The sequence below is a fragment of the Oncorhynchus mykiss genome, chromosome 12 (genome assembly GCF_013265735.2).
Source record: "Oncorhynchus mykiss isolate Arlee chromosome 12, USDA_OmykA_1.1, whole genome shotgun sequence".
Lineage (NCBI taxonomy): Eukaryota > Metazoa > Chordata > Actinopteri > Salmoniformes > Salmonidae > Oncorhynchus > Oncorhynchus mykiss.
Genome location: NC_048576.1, coordinates 28038674 through 28061888, shown reverse-complemented (window position 1 = coordinate 28061888; position 23215 = coordinate 28038674). Strand labels below are relative to the sequence as shown.

The 23215-nt window shown below is 43.0% G+C and overlaps 2 protein-coding genes and 1 pseudogene across 3 annotated transcripts; 2 read left to right on the top strand and 1 right to left on the bottom strand.

Moving 5' to 3' along the window:
* Positions 1-69: 69 nt before the first annotated feature.
* LOC110536834 lies at positions 70-4930 on the top strand (annotated as a pseudogene).
* A 467-nt stretch (positions 4931-5397) lies between these two features.
* On the top strand, positions 5398-19301 carry dnajb13 (DnaJ heat shock protein family (Hsp40) member B13). Its single transcript, XM_021623277.2, has 8 exons — positions 5398-5631; positions 5769-5872; positions 5996-6157; positions 6278-6435; positions 6622-6735; positions 17560-17673; positions 18003-18079; positions 19128-19301. The coding sequence occupies exons 1-8, from the start codon at positions 5564-5566 to the stop codon at positions 19279-19281; spliced, it is 951 nt and encodes a 316-aa protein (XP_021478952.1). The 5' UTR covers positions 5398-5563; the 3' UTR covers positions 19282-19301.
* A 96-nt stretch (positions 19302-19397) lies between these two features.
* ucp2b (uncoupling protein 2B) lies at positions 19398-22688 on the bottom strand. 2 transcript variants are annotated; one of them, XM_021622415.2, is made up of 8 exons: positions 22526-22688; positions 22107-22365; positions 21461-21662; positions 20652-20865; positions 20347-20544; positions 20154-20255; positions 19867-20047; positions 19398-19673 (listed from the first exon to the last, which is right to left on the bottom strand). In XM_021622415.2, exons 3-8 carry the CDS (start codon positions 21584-21586, stop codon positions 19559-19561), a joined length of 936 nt encoding a protein of 311 aa, XP_021478090.2. In that variant the 5' UTR covers positions 21587-21662; positions 22107-22365; positions 22526-22688; the 3' UTR covers positions 19398-19558.
* Between the last annotated feature and the right edge of the window lie 527 nt (positions 22689-23215).

The following is a 23215-nucleotide window of genomic DNA, read 5'->3' as shown; positions in this document are numbered from 1 at the left end:
CATTTGCAACTGCGACCTGGCCAAGATAAAGCAAAGCAGTGTGACACAAACAAAAACACAGAGTTACACATGGAGTAAACAAGTAAACAATATGAATGTTCAATGCACATAGGTTGACTGTTTTTTATTTATTTTTATTTCACCTTTATTTAACCAGGTAGGCAAGTTGAGAACAAGTTCTCATTTGCAACTGCGACCTGGCCAAGATAAAGCATAGCAGTGTGAACAGACAACACAGAGTTACACATGGAGTAAACAATTAACAAGTCAATAACAGTAGAAAAAAAAAGTATATATACATTGTGTGTAAAAGGCATGAGGAGGTAGGTGAATAATTACAATTTTGCAGATTAACACTGGAGTGATAAATGATCAAATGGTCATGTACAGGTAGAGATATTGGAGTGCAAAAGAGCAGAAAAGTAAATAAATATAAACAGTATGGGGATGAGGTAGGTAAAATTGGGTGGGCTATTTACCAATAGACTATGTACAGCTGCAGCGATCAGTTAGCTGCCTAGATAGCAGATGTTTGAAGTTGGTGAGGGAGATAAAAGTCTCCAACTTCAGCGATTTTTGCAATTCGTTCCAGTCACAGGCAGCAGAGAACTGGAATGAAAGGCGGCCAAATGAGGTGTTGGCTTTAGGGATGATCAGTGCGATACACCTGCTGGAGCGCGTGCCATCGTGACCAGTGAACTGAGATAAGGTGGAGCTTTACCTAGCATGGACTTGTAGATGACCTGGAGCCAGTGGGTCTGGCGACGAATATGTAGCGAGGGCCAGCTGTGGTGGGTGGTATAAGGTGCTTTAGTAACAAAACGGATGGCACTGTGATAAACTGCATCCAGTTTGCTGAGTAGAGTATTGGAAGCTATTTTGTAGATGACATCACCGAAGTCGAGGATCGGTAGGATAGTCAGTTTTACTAGGGTAAGTTTGGCGGCGTGAGTGAAGGAGGCTTTGTTGCGGAATAGAAAGCCGACTCTAGATTTGATTTTAGATTGGAGATGTTTGATATGAGTCTGGAAGGAGAGTTTACAGTCTAGCCAGACACCTAGGTACTTATAGATGTCCACATATTCTAGGTCGGAACCATCCAGGGTGGTGATGCTGGTCGGGCGTGCGGGTGCAGGCAGTGAATGGTTGAAAAGTATGCATTTGGTGGGGGGGGGCGGAGCTGTTGGCCGAGGTTGGAGTAGCCAGGAGGAAGGCATGGCCAGCCGTTGAGAAATGCTTGTTGAAGTTTTCGATAATCATGGATTTATCGGTGGTGACCGTGTTACCTAGCCTCAGTGCAGTGGGCAGCTGGGAGGAGGTGCTCTTGTTCTCCATGGACTTTACAGTGTCCCAGAACTTTTTGGAGTTAGCGCTACAGGATGCAAATTTCTGCCTGAAGAAGCTGGCCTTTGCTTTCCTGACTGACTGCGTGTATTGGTTCCTGACTTCCCTGAACAGTTGCATATCGCGATGACTATTCAATGCTATTGCAGTCCGCCACAGGATGTTTTTGTGCTGGTTCGAGGGCAGTCAGGTCTGGAGTGAACCAAAGGCTATATCTGTTCTTAGTTCTGCATTTTTTGAACGGAGCATGGGGCGGCAGGGTAGCCTAGTGGTTAGAGCGTTGGACTAGTAACCGGAAGGTTGTGAGTTCAAACCCCCGAGCTGACAAGGTACAAATCTGTCGTTCTGCCCCTGAACAGGCAGTTAACCCACTGTTCCCAGGCCGTCATTGAAAATAAGAATTTGTTCTTAACTGACTTGCCTGGTTAAATAAAGGTAAAATAAAAAAATAAAAAATCTAAAATGGTGAGGAAGTTACTTTTAAAGAATGAGCTTAATGTTGCTCATTTCAGTGGTTTTAGAGTTCCGCAATAAGAGCTAAGACCCTAATATCTGTGGAAACTCTTCACATGTATGTTATGTGGCTGTCACTGAATAGGCTGATAAACCATTTAACCATTTCATGGATGCACAATCCATAGGTTAGGCTGAACAGCGCATATATGTATGCCCCAATGGAATTCTGAATTCAAATACATCCACTTTTATTGCAATATTTGTACATGTTTTTTGTCAAATTAACGAGTAATTGTCATTTACATCCCAACCTTTAGCATTATCTAGTCCAGTTGTGGCATCATTCCACTAGTTTAATCCGTTTAAATCAGTTTCCATGGATTACTTTTATTTTGAAGGTGAACTGCCGATTCAATTATTGTTGCTCACGCTAAAGTTGTTCACGACACACTGGTAGCACTCCCACTCGCTAGCTGTTTCAGAGGAAGTTTGTCACAACCTAATTTTTTACGACGACAGACACGGCTCCACCAATACAATGCAATTGTGGCATCCGATGCAGTGGTCTAAATTATGTCATTATGGCCCACAAACCTTCCAATATATGATATATCCGGTATTATAAACAGGGCGGTTCGAGCCCTGAGTGCTGATTGGCTGACAGCTGTGGTGTATCAGACCGTATACCACGTGTATGACTAAACATTTAATTTTATTGCTCTAATTACGTTGGTAACCAGTTTATAATAGCAATAAGGTTTGTAGTGTATGGCAAATATACCACGGCTAAGGGCTGTATCCAGGCACTCCATGATGCGTGGTGCTTAAGAACAGCCCTTAGCCGTGGTATATTTATTGGCCATGTACCACACCTCCTCGGGCCTTATTGCTTAAATATATTTCTTAATGGGAACCTGTACATTAAAACGTGGCTTGCTGCTTTTGTGTTTCGTTCTCGCGTCCTAATTTTGGATATTTCATTAAATTCCATGTATTATTTGGGCCAGAGAGGAAGAGGCGAAGTTTTTGCATGGGAATGTAAATTACACATCCGAGAATGTCTCTGTCACAGATTAAAGGGGAGTTGATGCAGTGGCTCTTGCAGTGTTCAAAACAACGGAAACTCGTAAATCTCCGACTTCAGTGCGTTCAAGACAACCGTGAACTCGGGGAAAAATGCGCACCGACAGGAAAAAAAATAGTATTGAATGGTTAACCAACTCGAAATTCCAAGCCGGAAACTCGGCCATCTTTCTAGAGCTCCGACTTTCCGACCTATAGATCACTGATGTCATGACTGACCTCGTTTTTTCCAAGTACCCGTTTGTCTTAAAAGCACCATAAGGGGGAGATCTGTAATTTATAATTTATATTTTTGACAACTTTCTTTACTTCATTACATTCCTATTTCAATTTGAAATAATGTATTATTATTTTAAACCAAATACTTTTAGACTTTTAATCAAGTGGTATTTTAATGGGTAACTTTCACTTTTACTTGAGTTATTTTCTATTACCGTATCTTTACTTTTACTCAAGAAAATGAAAATAAAACAGAAGAAGCAAACAAGGATAAAACACATTTGAAAGCAGAACTAAGATATTATCCTTATTCTGACACTACATTTGAGTCAGGCAGACCAAAAGGAAGCGTTTTTCTCAGAACCTCTTGTGTACATATGCAACAACTAGCTACAGCAAAATCTAAAATAATTTCGAGATTTATGACGTGATGACTTCAGTTTAAAATTAGAGCAATGAATCCTGTCATTCTCAAGGTAATGTGTCTTCTACCAAGAAATGGCATCTTTGACACAGGTTGTAGTTAGCTGGCAAGCAAGCAAGAAGGAAGGTCAAACAGTATATCATATCAAAACACTTGATAGATGGATGATTTGTTTGCCTTCTATCCAGTTACAGGCCTCATTGGCCATTCATTCACGTACATTGGACCGGGCCTCAATGGTGCTGCCCATGCACTCAGATTCCATAATAGGACAGATCCAATGATGCAATGTCTAAGTCTATGGGTGGTAGCTAGCTACCATGATGTCTGTTTATTTTATTTTAAGGGCATCGGTATCAGATAAACATCCTCCCCCAATAACAATAATAAGTTACTACTATGTGTATACATTTAGACTTTATAGGAAAGCCTTAGGAAGGGATTATATTAGTGATGGGGAACTGAGGATTTCTGAAGGCTTTCAGCGCCTTCACCAAATTGTGCCCGAAAAATAGTTCATTACTCTGAGGTTCTTTATCTGTTCACAATGCACATTAGTGACATCTGTTGGTTAGCAATAAATATCAGCGTGTGAATATCAGAGCAGTTTTTTTTAACGCTGTTTTCAATAAAACTGTGGTGCAGCGATACGTCGTTGGCTTTAGTAGCCTATAATCAGGTGTAATACCAGGTTCACATTTTACACCATGCTTGCCTTTTTTTGCTCAGTGATTTTATGGCCCAAATATCCATGTCTGTTGCAAAGTTCATAATGCTTCAATAGGAGGCACATATTTGGCCCTCTTGCATAGCATGGGATTACATCATCCAAGGTCTTTTATTTATTGATTAATTAACAAACCTTAAAGGGATGAACTAACTATTCTCCTCATCTCAGCTATGCATTGCCCACTAAGAGCACAGAAGTCATGGTCATGCCGGAGCAAGGGACCGACCAAGATGTATGTAGACGCCATCCTCAAGACCCATGAGCGAATTGTTCAGGTAATGGAGTGTTTTGAGTGTTAGTAATGTGTTCTCTGAACTTTTGGCAGTTGCATGACATAACTTTTCACTCTAGAGCATTGATAAGGATTTTGTTTACAGCTCAGCCAACTAAACGCCACATTATGCCCCATCTTCATGGAGGTTATGTTGAAGAATCAGCCAGAGGGGTTTCAACTCTCTGTAAAGCCAGTGAGCATATTCTGTCTGTGTTGACCTCTGCATGACTTTTCTTTTGCACATGGATCATATCCTATATCTATGTACATTTATTTTGTTACTAACTGTTCAATATCATAACACTTGCTTTTCTGTTTCCCCTAGCACACAGAGGCAGATTACCAAGCCAGTTTCAAGGCACGTCCAGAGCTAGAGGGACTGATGGCACAGATGACCTAGTGAGAGCAAAGACTGTTCACCCCACCATTTTACCTCAACTGTCATCATACTTCTTCTGACATCTACCGTTTCATATATTTTTTCATCACGTTTTTTTTTATATAAATTAATTTTGGATGAATGTAGGACATATACTTTGCTGTTGTAGCTTCAAATCAAATATTTAATCTAAAATCCAATTGGTTGGTTTATTCTTGGTGTAGAAATTGCTTCATCGGATGCTAAAAGCAAGAATAAGGTAAATACATGTTTTCAGTACATTGATTTATCAATGGATTAACTAACGGTGGTTTATTGCCTGATTGCGTAGATAAAGCACAACCAGCGGCTGACGTGTTAATGGTCTGGCTAACAGTGCTTCGGTATGTGTTGTGAAAGAGTTAGAGGCGAAGGTGCACGGTGACTACAGGGGTTGTAACCTTTGATTTGGCGCCATCCATCGGCAACTCCCAATAAATACATTTAAAGCGTCGCGCTTCTATGGCAACCAAATACAGAAACCGCAAACAATTGTCCATCCCATGTTTTTTTTTTTTTCTTACTGTAAGACCTAGCTAACAGTAACGTTAGCTAGTTAGCTTTCTATATTTGTTTAGCTTTTCATATTACATGTTCATTTTATTTTAATCGACAATGGGGAGGGATTATTATGCAGCATTGGAGATAAATAGAAATGCAACAGATGCAGACATAAAAAAATCGTAAGATTAGTTACTTTTTTATCTTTGTCTCAAAATGACAAAAGCTAAAACATTTTTACATACATTACATTAGCTAGCCTACTAGATACGTTTTCATAAAAACAACTATGCTTAGCTGTATTTTTTTGCCCCTGTAGATACCGACGACTTGCCTTGAAGTACCATCCTCACACAAACAGCAAACCGGGTGCCTATGAAAAATTCAATCAACTTGCCGAGGCCTATGATGTTTTGAGTGACCGTAAGTAAACGTTACAACAATCATCAGTGTAGACGCTGCCACGATCAGTTCAGTGCTGCTTGGGGAAATCTTCAGAGACGTCAGGTCACATAAAATGATAGGCCCACAATATTTATTTTTCAGCTCGAAAAAAGGCAACCTATGACAAGTTTGGAGAAGAGGGTCTGAAGGGAGGTATCCCACTTCAGTCTGGGGAGACTGGAGCTTGGACATCAGGATACATCTACCATGGAAACCCAGACAAGATATTCAGGCAATTTTTTGGAGGTGACAACCCATTCGCAGGTAGGAAAAAGAACATTCAGTATTTTCTTTATATAAGTTTTACTTGTTTGATTTATTTAAATGATCTCCATAGTAATGACAACTCTTCCTGTTCTTGCATGATAATGCTTCCCTCTTCAGACTTCCACATGAAAGATGGGAATGAAGTGGCCATTGGGTTTGGAGGCCTGCGAGGAAGAGGAGTGAAAACACAAGACTCCCCCATTGAAAGGGACCTTCACTTGGCCTTGGAAGACCTCTTCTATGGATGTACCAAAAAGATCAAAATATCTCGTAGGGTAAGATGGGATCATAATGCCTGATGAGTGTTGAGATGTCCTTCAATCAACGTACCTATAGGCCTATATTGAGTATTTAAAAAAGAAAAGCTCTAACTTTAAACATTGTTATTCTGTTCAGCTGTACGGCTTACTTCAGGTAACCAGTATCAGATTCAGTGTAAATTTGCTCAACCTCTGAACCAGGTCATGAATGAAGATGGACACACATCCAGTATCAAGGACAAAATATTGACTATCATTGTCAAACCAGGATGGAATGAAGACACTAGGATAACATTCCCAAAGGAGGGTGATCAGGTAAGATAATCATCACCCACTCAGTGCTTAAATTACATCTTATTGTGCTTTTTAGCTATGCGTTTTACAGACGTTAGTTCCCTCAGGGGCTCCAACCTGCCACATTAATGTTTGTACACGTAAATATCCAGTGTCTGTGTTTATCTTCTATAGATATAACTTACTCCCCTACTCCCCAGTGTTGGGGAGTAGTGATAGTTTGGTGGTAGTTAATCACAATTCATATCTAGGTAGTGTTTAGTAGGCAATCATTTCCTTTCTTTTTTGGCTTCAGACCTGCCTAATTCCTAATTCTCAATTGAAACATTATTTGTCTTTAATAGGCATTCTGTTAACACATGACCCCAAACTGATCTGTTCTTGCATCAAAGTTGTCTTTGAAATGTCCGATATACATATAATTTCATGAAGTAGTTTGGATGCAGTGAACTACTTTTTCAAACTAATTTTAGTTAAGTAAACTATGTTTTTTTACACTAAAGGGTAGCTTTCCAGTGTGAAGTAATTGCTAGCTTGGTAAACGACACTGAACAAAAAATATAAACGCAACATGTAGTGTTGGTCACATCTTTCATGAGCTGAAATAAAGATCCCAGAAATTGTCCATATGCACAAATAGCTTATTTCTCTAAAATGTTGTGCACAAATTTGTTTACATCCCTGTTAGTGAGCATTTCTCCTTTGCCAAGAAAATACATCCACCTGACAGGTGTGGCATATTAAGAGACTGATTAAACAGCATGAGTATTACACAAGTGCACCTTCTGTTGGGTTCAATAAAAGGCCATTCTAAAATGTGCTGTTTTGTCACACAACACAATGCCACAGATGTCTCAAGTTTTGAGGGAGCGTGCAATTGGCATGCTGACTGCAGGAATGTACAGTGGATCTATTGCCAGAGAATTTAATGTTAATTTCTCTACCATAAGACGCCTCCAACGTCGTTTTAGAGGATTTGGCAGTACGTCCAACCAGCCTCACAACCGCTTACCATGTGTAATCACGCCAGCCCAGGAATTCCGCATCTGGCTTCTTCACCTGCGGGATCGTCTGAGACCAGCCACCCAGACAGCTGATGAAACTGAGGAGTATTTCGGTCTGTAATACAGCCCTGGCTCCCAAGTGGGTGGGCCTATGTCCACCCATGGCTGCACCCCTGCCCAGACATGTGAAATCCATCGATTAGGGCCTAATGAATTTACTTAAATTGACTGACTTCCTTAAATGAACTGTAGCTCAGTAAAATATTTAAAATTGTTGCATGTTGTGTTTATATATTTTTTCAGTGTACATAATATTCAATTGTCTTTATATTCAAATTGTCTTTATATTTCACTACATTGTAGGCCCCCCATGATATTCCAACACATAATGACATGAAAGTGAATTCTGACAGTGTAAAATGCCCTTAGTTCAAATCAAATGTTATTTGAATACAACATGACCTTACCGTGCAATGCTTAATTACAAGCCCTTAACTAACAATGCCATTTTCAGAAAATAAGAGTTAATAAGAAAATATATACAGTACCAGTCAAAAGTTTGGACACACCTACTCATTCAAGTTTTTGAAAGTAAAAAAAAAAAAGTTTCTACATTGTAAAAATGATGGTGAAGACATCAAAACTATGAAAAGCACATATGGAATCATGTAGTAACCAAACAAATGTTAAACAAATCAAAATATATTTTAGATTCTTCAAAGTAGCCACACTTTGCCTTGATGACAGCTTTGCACACTCTTTGCATTCTCTCAACCAGCTTCATGAGGAAGTCACCTGGAATGCTTTTCCAACATTCTTGAAGGAGTTCCCACATGCTGTGCACTTGTTGGCTGCTTTTCCTTCACTTTGAGGTCCAACTCATTCCAAATTCCTGGCCAGGTCATCTGATGCAGCACCCCATCACTCTCCTTCTTGGTCAAATAGTGCTTACACAGTCTGGGGGGGGGGCTTGGGTCATTGTCCTGTTGATAAACAAATGATAGTCCCACTAAGCGCAAACCAGATGGGATGGCGTATCACTGCATAATGCTGTGGTAGCCATGCTGGTTAAGTGTGCCTTGAATTCTAAATAAATTGCCGACAGTGTCACCAGCAAAGCACCATTGAGTGGATAGCCCAAGACGAGCGTGGTGGTGAGTATCTTCTTTAATTCTTTGAACGCCTCCTGGCACTCTGGCGTCCACCGGAAATTAGCATGCTTCTTTGTAAGCTCAAAGGGGCTTGGCTACAGCAGCAAAATGTTTGACAAATCGTCAGTAGTACGAGGCCAGGCTGACGGACTTCTGAAACAGGTAGGCTGGGACCATTCTTGGACTTTCAGAATTTTCTGGGATCTGTGGCGATGCTGTGTTTGGAAAACACCTGTCGGCGGAAGAAACAGCACTTGGAGAGTTTCAATTTCAGTTTGGCTTGGCGTAGCCGATCGAACACTTGTACCAGGCGTTGGAGTATCTCTGTGACATCCCTTCCCAGGATGATGATGATGATGATGATGATGTCCTCTAGATTTACTAAGCAGGTCTCCCATTGCATTCCGGCCAGGACGCGGTCTATTAGATGTTGAAACGTCAGTGGTGCGTCGCAGACCCCAAAAGGCATCACATTCCATTGAGGCACTTCCTGCTGCAGAAAGCGTCCGCCTACGGGCCCTGGGAGTAAGCTCTACCTGCCAGTAGCCTGACGCTAAGTCCAAAGTGCTAAACCATTTGGCTGTTGACAGGGTATCTAGAGTGCCTTGGATACGAGGAAGTGGATATGCATCCTTAATAGTACGCTCATTTAGAGCCCTGTAGTCCACACATAGATGATATGTCTGGTCCTTTTTGCATGCCATGACAACATTTGTCTGCACTTAGCACAGTAGAGCTCTCCATATATACCAACTGTAAGTGAGCAGGAACCGCTGGGGAGACGAGACTAGTTTTTGGTGACATGGAAGAAATATCAGTGGCCTAATCAACATCTGCTGCCTGGAGGAATCCGGCGATAGCACCCTTCTTTACTTTCACAGACTCTGTTCCTGGGTTGTAGAGCCTGATGGGGATTTGATTATTGGCCTGTGCGTCAACCACAACCTGTGCCACCAGAAGACGATACTTCTCAATTAATCCTTTAGTTGGGCTCAGCACCACGTCATCCTCTGACAGGTTCCCGGAAGTGTGCATTCCCCGGCACGATATTCTCACATCATGATTCAAGACGGCTGTGCATGCTATTCTTATGACAGGCACCTTCGGTTTGTTCTTCGAGTTGAAGTAGGGCACCTGCTCATCAAACAGTACAATCCTCTGGCTGACCAAGGATGGCTTCGGTGTTCTCCGTGTTAACACTCACTGTGCTGGTACCAACCTGAATGGACAGGTGAACTTCTCCAAAGACTTTGACATTTACAGGACCAATGCCCAGCAGAGACTCCACAGTCGATAGCTGGAGTGGACGTTTACCGTCTAGGTGAATGGTGTCGTAACGGTCCTAAAGAGCACATTCAGTGGGGCAAAAAACTATTTAGTCAGCCACCAATTGTGCAAGTTCTCCCACTTAAATATATGAGAGAGGCCTGTAATTCTCATCATAGGTACACTTCAACTATGACAGACAAAATGAGAAAAAAAATCCAGAAAATCACATTGTAGGATTTGTAATGAATTTATTTGCAAATTATGGTGGAAAATAAGTATTTGGTCACCTACAAGCAAGCAAGATTTCTGGCTCTCACAGACCTGTGACAGACCTTCTTTAAGAGGCTCCTCTGTCCTCCACTCATTACCTGTATTAATGGCACCTGTTTGAACTTGTTATCAGTATAAAAGACACCTGTCCACAACCTCAAACAGTCACACTCCAAACTCCAAAGACCAAAGAGCTGTCAAAGGACACCAGAAACAAAATTGTAGACCTGCACCAGTCTGGGAAGACTGAATCTGCAAATGGTAGGCAGCTTGGTTTGAAGAAATCAACTGTGGGAGCAATTATTAGGAAATGGAAGACATACAAGACCACTGATAATCTCCCTCGATCGGGGGCTCCACGCAAGATCTCCCCCCGTGGGGTCAAAATTATCACAATAACGGTGAGCAAAAATCCCAGAACCACACGGGGGGACCTAGTGAATGACCTGCAGAGTGCTGGGACCAAAGTAACAAAGCCTACCATCAGCAAGGGCATTGAAGATGAAACGTGACTGGGTCTTTCAGCAATGATCCCAAACACACCGCCCGGGCAACGAAGGAGTGGCTTCATAAGAAGCATTTCAAGGTCCTGGAGTGGCCTAGCCAGTCTCCAGATCTCAACCCCATAGAAAATCTTTGGAGGGAGTTGAAAGCCCAGCAACAGCCCCAAAACATCACTGCTCTAGATGAGATCTGCATGGAGGAATGGGCCAAAATACCAGCAACAGTGTGTGAAAACCTTGTGAAGAGTTACGGAAAACGTTTGACCTCTGTCATTGCCAACAAAGGGTATATAACAAAGTATTGAGATAAACTTTTGTTATTGACCAAATACTTATTTTCCACCATAATTTGCAAATAAATTCATTAAAAATCCTACAATGTGATTTTTTCTCATTTTGATTTTTTCTCATTTTGTCTGTCATAGTTGAAGTGTACCGATGATGAAAATTACAGGCCTCTCTCATTTTTTTAAGTTGGAGAACTTGCACAATTGGTGGCTGACTAAATACTTTTTTGCCCCACTGTACGTCCATGTTGTAGAATAGTAGGTGGATACACATTTCGGGACCTGTGCCCTTGACACTGAGAACAGCAGGTGTGTTTTGGATTTTGGTGGAATTGGGCGATTCAGGGACTCTGTTTCATGTGTCCAATGCCTTGGCAGTTGTGGCATCTGATTTCGTTCCAATTTGTATTTTTGCACTCACCAGTCTTTGGTTTGTGTGGCTTGAAGCTGGACTTTGGAGGTTTAAGACTCCGCTCTACAGGTGGTGTGGTCCAACTCTCATCTTCATCTTCGCTGTGGTCGATGCATTCCCGTAAGGTAGCTGCTCTGGCTCTCCACTCTGTAGTTCGCACACCAGACTGCATTAGTTGAGTAACACTGTTAGCTGCTCGCTTGGTGGTTTCGTACCTGTGGGCAACCTCGTAGGTTTGTGCCAATGTGCATGGATGCTTCTTCAGTAGCTTCTGCACAATGCTGGAGTCTCCACTGTCACCCAATAACATTAGTGAAGACATCCACACTGATGGAGTCCTCCCTCAGAGCGATCTGCATATACAATGGACACTTTCTCATAAATGTAATCTCTCAACACATGCAGTGATTCACCTGGTTTGCGCACTCTCTGTGTCAACTCAATGCCAATGGCAGGCGCGTGCACCCATGCTGGCCCGTATGCCGAGTCCACCTCCCCACTATGCATGAGAAGTCTCAACGAGAAGACCTAGGGTTCTTGTGGGCCACAACCCCTGCAACGGCCACTAAACAGAATCTCAGCTGGACTGATATTGTCCTTTCTGACCAGTGATTAGCTCTAGCACAGCTCTCAAAGCGATGTAAGAACTCTTTCCATGAGCTCAGACCATCAAACTTACCTGGTCGTAGTGTGGGGAACCTCTCCTTCCGAGTAGCGTATTCGTCCTTACTGTCAGATGAGATATCATAATGTATACGCTGGGGCTGCCTGCCATGTGAACTGGATCTTGCTCGCCTGGGGCGAGACTGTTCATTTTCATAACAGTATATGTAATTTCCTTCAGTGTGCAGAGCATCACACAGATACATCCATAGCTGTCCTGTGATTGTGAGTGGTGGTTTTCCACAGGAGGCATGGCTGGAGTGGAGGGCAGAGCTGCTGGCATCCTGCGTGGGTAATGGGAGTCAGCAGCATCTACAGGTGTACTCACTGCATAGAGTCTGTGGTTGGCAGAGTTGAAAGGGTTAGTGCATGGAGTATACAGCATTTCAGTAGTTGGTTGAAACACATTTCCAGAGATAGCATTTTCAGGTGAGCATCTAGCATGCCAGCTGGCATAGTTTTGGTTGTGACTTAGCTATGATTCAATTCCACTGTCACCCACATTTCCATTTTTCACGAGGCTTGAATGGATTCGATTCTCTCCTTGGCTGTTGAGGAGCCGTCTATGACTCACAGCACGAGCCAGCCATATTAGCTGCAGCTGGCTGCATATTAGCTACATCTGAACTTGGAATAAGTTAATTGCAGTTACGGTTAGCATTTGCAACATCAAATAAATGTATCCAGTTGGCAAATGAGATTTGTGATAGCATGTCTTCATTCACTGTAGTTAGCGACATGAATGGGTTTGAGTAGCACGTCGAATCCTCAGGCGGATTCTTTCCCGTAATGACAGATTTCCTGTGTGTAGCCGCCATTTCACAACTTAATTTAGAATGTCAGCCACTACTCAGACAATGATGAATAACTTCATTAGCCATCACTTCGTGAAAGTCATTTTTTTCCCCCCATTGATTTTTCTTTGATATTCCGGTAGAATGTGAATAACTCACTGATGCAGGCAGGATAAATCCCGGGAAGAGCCCCCAGTGTTACCTTTCCTTCCTCGCCTCCAGACCGTAGTCGGGAAGGCTCAGGGGAGCCTTCACTTGCTAGCTCCAGGGCCAGAGCAATTTATGGATGCTCTGGGGTAATTTCCACATTTGGGGATCTTATCCGCTGCTAATGACGAGTTAGTCTGGAATTCCACTTAAGTAGTTGACATTTCTTAAACTTGTACACCATGTGAGGTAGTCTGAATGACAAAATAAAAGTGGGATAATGGCTCAAAAAGGGCATGGCTCACAGTTCTGCTACATTACCGCCACCACAACAATTGCATCAAAAGCGAAAGTTAATCTACTATGTTACCCATAATGCACTTTATGTTTTAAAGCTATACCACTACTTCACCAACACACGGCAGGAGTCGAGGGACGTTAAAATAATTCCCACTGTCAGCGGCGTCTCTCTACTACTTGCCACGGTAGGTCTGGGCTGAGGTAGTTCGTTTCACCTCTCTGCCTATGTCGTATGCAGAGTTTTTGTCGTCCGTTAATGGGTCTGCGGTCAAACAACCACCCCTCATCACTGTCAAACGCTCCCTAAAACACTTCAGCGAGCAGGCCTTTCTAATCGGCCTGGCCCGGGTATCCTGGAAGGATATTGACCTCATTCCGTCAGTAGAAGATGCCCGGTTACTCTTTAAATAAGCATGCCCCATTCAATTAAAAAAAAAACAGGAACAGATATAGCCCGTGGTTCACTCCAGACCTGACTGCCATTGAACATCACAAAAACATCCTGTGGCGTACGGCATTAGCATCAAATAGCCCCTGTGATATGCAACTTTTCATGGAAGTTAGGAACCAATATACACAGGCAGTTAGCAAAGCTTTTTCAAAGAGAAATTTGCTTCCTGCAGCACAAACTCCAAAAAGTTCTGGGACACTGTAAAGTCCATGGAGAATAAGAGCATCTCCTCCCATCTGCCCACTGCACTGAGGCTGGGAAACACTGTCACCACCGATAACTCCACAATAATTGAGAATTTCAACAAGCATTTTTTCTATGGCTGGCCATGCTTTCCACCTGGCCACCCCTACCCTGGTCAACAGCCCTGCACACCCCAAAGCAACTTGCCCAAACGTCCCCCATTTCTCCTTCACCCAAATCCAGATAGCTGATGTTCTGAACGAACTGCAAAATTTGGACCCCTACAAATCAGCAGGGCTAGACAATCTGGACCCTCTCTTTCTAAAATTATCAGCCGAAATTGTTGCAACCCCTATTACTAGCCTGTTCAACCTCTCTTTCGTATCGTCTGAGATCGCCAAAGATTGGAAAGCTGCTGCGGTCATCCCCCTTTTCAAAGGGGGAGACACTCTAGACCCAAACTGCTACAGACCTATATATATCCTACACTGCCTTTCTAAGGTCTTCGAAAGCCAAGTTAACAAACAGATCACTGACCATTTCGAATCCCATCATACCTTCTCCGCTATGAAATCTGGTTTCCGAGCTGGTCAAGGGTGCACCTCAGCCACACTCAAAGTCCTAAACGATATCACAACCGGCATCAATAAGAGACAATACTGTCCAGCTGTATTCATTGACCTGGCCGAGGCTTTAGACTCTGTCAATCACCACATTCTTATCGGCAGACTCGACAGCCTTGGCTTCTCAAATGACTGACTCGCCTGGTTCACCAACTACTTCTCAGACAGAGTTCAGTGTATCAAATCGGAGGGCCCGTTGTCCGGACCTCTGGCAGTCTCTATGGGGGTGCCACTGGGTTCAATTCTCGGGCCGACTCTTTTCAGTGATGTCGCTTTTGCTGCTGGTGATTCTCTGATCCACCTCTACGCAGATGACACCATTCTGCATACTTCTGGCCCTTCTTTGGACACTGTGTTAACTAACCTCCAGACGAGCTTCAATGCCATACAACTCTCATTCCGTGGCCTCCAACTGCTCTTAAATGCAAGTAAAACTAAATGCATGCTCTTCAACCGATTGCTGCCTGCACCTGCCGCCCGTCCAGCATCACTACTCTGGACGGTTGACTTAGAATATGTGGACAACTACAAATACCTAGGGGTCTGGTTAGACTGTAAACTCTCCTTCCAGACTCACATTAAGAATCTCCAATCCAAAATTAAATCTAGAATCGGCTTCCTATTTCACAACAAAGCATCCTTCACTCATGCTGCCAAACTTACCCTCGTAAAACTGACCATCCTGCCGATCCTTGACTTCGGCGATGTCATTTACAAAATAGCATCCAACACTCTACTCAGCAAATTGGATGCAGTCTATCACAGTGCCATCCGTTTTGTCACCAAAGCCCCATATACTGCCCACCCCTGCGACCTGTATGCTTTCGTTGGCTGACCCTCGCTTCATATTTGTCGCCAAAGGAACTGGCTCCAGGTCATCTATAAGTCTTTACTAGGTAAAGCCCCGCCATATCTCAGCTCACTGGTCACCACAGCAGCACCCACCCATAGCTCGCGCTGCAGCAGTTATATTTCACTGGTCACCCCCAAAGCCAATTCCTCCTTTGGCCGCATTTCCTTCCAGTTCTCTGCGGCCTGTGACTGGAAAGAATTGCAAAAATCACTGAAGCTGGAGACCCATATCTCCCTCACTAACTTTAAGCACCAGCTGTCAGAGCAGCTCACAGATCACTGCACCTGTACATAGCCCATCTGTAAATAGCCCATCCAACTACCTCATCCCCATACTGTTATTTATCTCTTTTTGCACCTTTGCACCCCATGATCTCTACTTGCACATTAATCTTCTGCACATCTATCACTCCAGTGTTTAATTGCAAAATTGTAATTATTTCGCCACTATGACCTATTTATTGCCTCACCTCATGTACACACACTGTATATATACTTTTCTCTATTGTGTTATTGACTGTATGTTTGTTTTTTCCATGTGTAACTCTGTGTTGTTGTTTGTGTCTCACTGCTTTGCTTTATCTTGGCCAGGTCGCAGTAAATGAGAACTTGTTCTCAACTAGCCTGCCTGGTTAAATAAAGGTGAAATAAAAAAATCAGTGAGAGTAGGCGAACATAACGAGCATACATGAATCATTCACTATTCCACTCGTTCACAGAGGTAGGCGTGATTAGAACTCAGATCAAGAAACCTTCTGAGCATTGATCAACGTTGGGTACGCAATAAGTGGGTAACGATAATTAGCTAAATAAAAAGGTGTGTACCCTCCACCACACCCCTGGTTGGGTCTGACAAAACCCATTCATAAACATCAATATCCTCATTCATAAACATCAATATCCTGCCAGTCAGAATTTGATCTACATTTGACCAGGCATTTTAGCTATCAATGTGAAGTTTGGTGGCGCCTAATCAGTGAGTTCTATACCTGCCTGGCTGAGTGGCAGTATGGGTGGAATGAGCGAGCTCGCCTGGCAACCAGAGCGCGAAACCCGTGAGGAAGTAAAACTCGGTAGTCTGCCTGGAAGTTAATTTCAAGACCAATACATTTCTCAAATATTTTTCATATTAACATTTTTATCATTTGCTGTTCTCTCATTTTAATTCAAGTACTTTTGAAGTAAACTTGAGAAACTGTCAGATTTTCAAGGGATTTCAGTAGAGGAATTTCAGAGTGCCAAATTCAAGTATTTTAAGCACCCCAAGCAACTTGTGGGAACCCTGTTATGGTAAGGACTGGCATAGGCTACAGACAACGAACATAATTGCATTTTATCGATGGCAATTTGAATGCACAGAGGTACTGTGATGGATCCTGAGGCCCACTGTCATGCCATTCATTCGCCGCCATCACCTCATGTTTCAGCATGATATTGCAGGACCCCATGTCGCAAGGATCTGTACACAATTCCTGGAAGCTGAAAATGTCCCAGTTCTTCCAGACTTGTCACCCACTGAGCATATTTGGGATGCTCTGGGTGGACGTGTATGACAGCGTGTTCCAGTTCCTGCCAATATCCAGCAACTTCGCACAGCCATTGAAGAGGAGTGGGACAACATTCCACAGGCCACAATCAACAGCCTGACCAACTCTATGCGAAGGAGTTGAGGCAAGTGGTGGTCACACCAGATAGTGACTGGTTTTCTGATCCACACCCTTTTTTTTAAGGTGTCTGACCAACAGATGCATATGTGTTCCCGGTCATATGAAATTCATAGATTAGGACCTAATTCATTTATTTCAATCAACGTTTTTCCTTAAATGAACTGTAACTCAGTAAAATCCTTGAAGTTGTTGCATGTTGTTTATATTTTTGTTCAGTGTACATTTTCAGAGTACCTTCCCCAACACATTTAGCTGGTTGTTTCTCCCAGGGACCCAACAGTATTCCTGCAGATATTGTGTTCATTGTGCGGCAGAAGAGTCATCCCCGGTTTGCAAGGCAACACAATGACCTGGTCTTTACAGCCCAGATCTCTCTGGAGAAGGTGAGAAAATCCAAGTCTGACCCTGGAGGGAAAGTACAGAGAACATGTTTCACTCAATAGTCTGCTTTGTTTAACCTACAAAGAGTCACCTGATGCTTTGTCCAGGTCAAAATGGGTCACTAAAGAATCATTTCTTGCAGATCTACTGTGGAACTATTGTGTTCCGACTTGGTTACTAAGTCTCAAGCATGTTATCTCAGCAATAATTTTGTAGGCAAAATATGTCTCCCATGTTGAGTAGAATATCTATTGTTCTTCCCAAATACTTCAGCCATTAAATCTGCATTGAGGTCTTTCAACGTACAATTAGTATATTCCCCTTCCCACAGGCTTTGACTGGATTCGCTGTTGAAGTGAAGACACTAGATGACAGGATACTCAATATCCCCATCAATGACATTGTGCAGTGGGTAGTGCTTTTACTACTGTATTGGGGGGGGGGGTCAATGATGGCATAATGTATGGACTGGCAGAGTGTACCCATGCCTAGGCTGGGGGAGGCTTGACTTTGTTTATGATTGTAAGACGATTTCACCACATTGTGTCAAATAGAATGAATAGAACAGGCATCCACATTCAGGTCAATGATGGCATAATGTATGGACTGGCAGAGTGTACCCGTGCCTAGGTTGAAGACAAACAATTCCACACAGAAGCGTTCGTTAAAGAAATCCAAGAGACCAGCACCATTGCTGGATTCGCATTGAAAACGTGACCAGCAATAAAGTGGCCGTAGATAACTAAATAAAGCAGTTATGCCATTTGTTCGCTGACATTCACTACGATTTAGTTTCACTTTGTGCTGCTACCATTCAGTCATTCCGAACGCGGAAGCTGGTTCCTTGTTGAATAGTCGCAAAATGTTATGGGACGTTTTAATCTGTATATTTTGAACCTAGACCCATGCCAGGAAGTAAAATCAGGAATCGTACCCTTCACTCTGTGCTGTATCGCCTTAGTGGGAACCAAGGCTGCTCAGGGCAGGCCTGCCGGTTTTGACTGGGGACCCATGTAGCAGGTTAGAAGTTCAGGGTAAACAAAACATTTAATTTGACAAACATCCCACTACAACCAGGCCTGCCCTGAGAAGTCTCGTTTCCGCTAATGCAATGAGCAATGAGATGTTGACCCAACTGACGTTACAAAAAAAAAAAAACCATAAATTTGAATGAAGTCTACATTACCATGTATTAGTTAACATTCCAAATTAAAATACCAGGCAGCCATTGAGTGTACCAGTCAAATTGGCAGTGTTCCAAGCCCGTTCCATTTGTGATCAGGAAATGCTACTATACTCGCAACTACCCTGCTTGTTGTAAGAATACTAAACTATGATCATGCTGTTTTATAAAGTAATTCATACATGATTTGACAAAGGTGCAAGTGTACATCTCTTGTATGTCAAAGCTTCAAATGACCTATGCTAAAATTCTCACTTTCACTTCCCTACCCAGTCCAAAATACAGCAAAGTGGTGTCTGGAGAAGGCATGCCTGTGTCCCAGGATCCCTCCCAGAGAGGAGATCTCATCATCCAGTTCGACATTCACTTCCCTCAAAAGCTCTCGGCGGAGAAGAAACACCTGATCAACCAAGCCCTAGCTTTCTGAATAAACAGCCATTAAATACAGCCTGATTGCAAATCTCCTTCCTTGGACCCCTATTTGAGAATGGTGTTCTTTACCAGTAGGTACAGGTGAGATTGTGAAGTTATTTGCATAAGAGAAGCCACTTCAAAATATCATTTATTGTCAGAAGTTAGTACTTAAAAAGACACTCGAGTGAAAAGTAGTTAAAAAAGGAAACATGGGCCACATTTGTTGTTGAATTTTAAAAAAGCAACCACATCAGCACAGGGTCACCCTCTACTGCAGCCAATGGCCAGGTCTACAGAGGAGTGGTGTAGTTTTGGCGGGCAGCCATAATGGCACGTTTCAGCTGCTCATATGTAACAAACATCACCACGTTCCACGAGCCCAGTCGGAGGAAAGAGGGCATGAACCTGTAGGGAGAGAATAGAGACAACTTAGATCCAGGCAAAAATTCAAATAAACCAGAGAAAGAAATAAAACGACCAGGTTAGACATTCATGAATGTTACAACGCAAGCAGCAACAGCGAATAAACCACTGATTGAGAAGGTGTTGCAACCCAAGCCAGGAGACTACTCCCTAGCAACTAAAACACATGGCTTACCCTTTGTAGAAGGCAAGGGGTCCCTCCTTGGTCACCATGGCAATAGCACAGTTGAGGGCGCCGCTGTACTGGCCGAGGGCAGAGTTCATATATCGCGTCTTCACCACATCCACAGGAGAGGCAATCACAGTGGTGCAGAATCCTGCACCGAATGCAGATGTGAAGTGGCAGGGGAGGTCATCTGTTGGGTGAATGGAATGGGTTAAGGAGAGGCATCACAATACCAGAGGGAAGCATGACAGTTAAGTCAGCCATTCTGCACAATATGTGGCAAGGCAATGGCTCACCAGTCAGGGGTGTGTTTCTAATAAGTAGGTCTTTGATTAGGTCATATGTAACCAGTTCAGTGCAGTTCACGATAGCATTGCGGACAATGTTTGGGCCAGTACCTGCATGGTGGGGATGGAAATGTTAGCAATACTGCTGACAAAAACATTTGACAAAGGCACAAATTTTCCTTGTGATAAAGCAAACAACCACCTCTCCACAGGCCACGGATGCCCTCTTCCTTGGCAATGGTCTTGTAGGCCTCCATGGTGCCATGGTAACGCCGGTTTAGCCCAGAGGAACTAGTCTGTGCCTGAAAGCGCACCTTCACCACATCTGTGGGTTGGGCTAATGCGACTGCCATGGCTCCAGTGGTACAGCCCGCCAGCAGACGACTGCCAATCCCTACATCTGAAGAGAGAAATGGGCAATCAGAACAGTTTGAGTAACATTCAATAGAGAATAAGTATCAATTTAAAAAGGTTGAGGTTGGTATACAGTATGTGACATGTACTCACGGTCAGAGCCTTTGGTGTAGAATGACTTGACAGAGTCGTAGAGGCCAATGCGGACAGAGGCAAAGCTCATCTGCCTCTGGAGCCCTGCCACCAGCCCGCTGTAGAGGCTCCTGGCACCCTCTGTACGCACCATGGTGGTGATGGTACCAAACACACCCCGATACCGCACTGCTGTGCCATGACTAGCTGCCGCACCTTTTCCCTCTCCCTGGATCTGTGCGGAACGAAAGGGGCATGGAGAGACTTAACATAGACACTGGGGAGGGAGCACTGGCAGATGTGGGAGGAGAATCCAGCCACAAGTGTCCACAATGCTAGGTCCAGGGCCTGCCAATTCCTAGGGCTTAATCATCCTGGGCCACTTAGTTGGGGGAAGGAAGTCAGGAAGTCAGGAGGGACAAAATAGAAGGTGCAAGTCAGTTTTAATGTTGGCAAAATAAAATAAGGTGAATACAATTAACCAAAAATGAAAGGGGTCATCTTGGGTCGGTAATGGATTTGGGTATCATTTTGTGGACCAACCAAGTTCCCAAATGTGGACCCAAGGCAGTAATAATGAGTTAGAGACAATATGATTGACGCAGCAGTAATCTCAAGCATCCCTTAATCCCTTTTAGTATGATGGCTCGCCACATTTGACCTGTCAAATGAGTTCTTTCAGGTGATTTCAGAGAAACGGTGACCAGTCGTAACCATCCTGGGTCCCCAACAGCTAAAGGGGGCAATGCTTGGATTCTCCATTAAATCATACTACAATAGAGGACCCCACCAGTTCATTTCAACAAAGAACACATGCTCCTTAGGCTTACCTGTAGCCGGACTTTGGCTGTGTCCAATGGAAAGGTGAATAGGTCAGCAATGCAGGCCGCTGTTCCAGCACCAATAAACTTCACAGCAGCGGTTGGGGGCACATCCGCAGGTCTGAAGCCAACCATTTTATCAAGATGAATGGAATGTGAAGATTTAAGAAGACTGATGAGGTGAAGACGAGACAGGGAACTCTACCCAATTCTGAAAAGGGGGGGACAATTTTACAATGGCAATATTCATAATTGTCACTGACATGTTGCCAAATCACAATTGTATGTTGGACTCAAGTGACTAGACTATGGGAGCCTACAGTTGACCTACTGGCCTTAAGGGGCCAAAGCACACGGAGTGGCAGCAAACTTGTTGCAACAGACCTCACTTTATAGTCTACTCAATTTTCAGAACAGACCTCACTTTGTGGTCTACTCAGTAGTGCTTGACAGGAAATAACTAGTCAAAGGGAGAGCTGTACCCTGTTCATGCGATGCTGAAGCAGACAATGAGCAACCCATTTAATCAACACCGTGCGTGCAGGGACAAAATGTAGCGACCGGAAAACTAAACAATGAACTTCTAATAACAGGCAAGCCAATATTAAAATTGTTGAATTATAATACAATTAAAGTTGAAGACCTTTCAACTTACTGTTTATCAAAACCAAAAAAAAAAAGTGTCCATTACATCTGGAGATCGGGCAAAATAACTTGAAGTTAAACGTTATCCAGTTCCTGTATATTATGAATACTTTACCGTCACTTAAGGGAACCAGGACTGTGAAGGCAGAGATCAGGATTCTCTAAAGGCGTCTCTCTGGTCGAAATTACTTTCAACTATGATTTGATTGCCTTTTTCTTCCATAGAAAAACGTTCAAAAACGATGTATCTTAAAAACATACTACAAATTCTGAAAAACAAGACGGCAACAGGTTAGTCAACATCTGATGCTAACACCAACCAGTATACAAGAAAAATAACACTATCAAAGCATAACCAGTGACATCAATTTAACTTTACATTCTCCATCAGTAAACGTTTGACAGGCCTATGAACATAGGTTTGTTTACCTTAAATAAAATAGTAAAAATTGGATTAGGAAAACCGGCGAAATGCTTTTTTGCTGATGCCTCGTGATTACACGTGAATTCCTAGTCGATACAGCCGTAAAAGAACAACAGTTTTTTTTTATATATCCCCTTAAACCCTGTTACGTCATGAGAAGGCAGCTGTGTTTGTTCTCAGCACATGCTGGTTGGTGGATACGTGCCAAACTGGCCCTGCCCTGTTCTCGCGTACACCTTATAGCTGCTTGTGATTGGCCCATTCAATTGCCACACCTCTACCATTCCACACAACTTCCAACCAAACATGTAATGTGTTTTATTATATAAACTGAGTGGTTTATTATAAATTGGGTGGTTCGAGCCCTGAATGCTGATTGGCTGAAAGCCGTGGTATATAAGACCATATACCATGGGTATGACAAAACATTTATTTTTACTGCTCTAATTATTTTGGTAACCAGTTTATAATAGCAATAAGGCACCTCTGGGGTTTGTGAAATTTGGCGAGTATACCACAGCTAAGGGCTGTGTCATAGCACTCTGCGTTGCGTTGTGCATAAGAACAGCCCATTGAATATTTGCCATATACCACACCCCCTCAGGCCTTATTGCTTAATTATTATTGCTTAATTATAATTATTGCTGAATTATATCAGCATTCAGGTTCAAGCCTTGAATGCTGATTGGCCGACA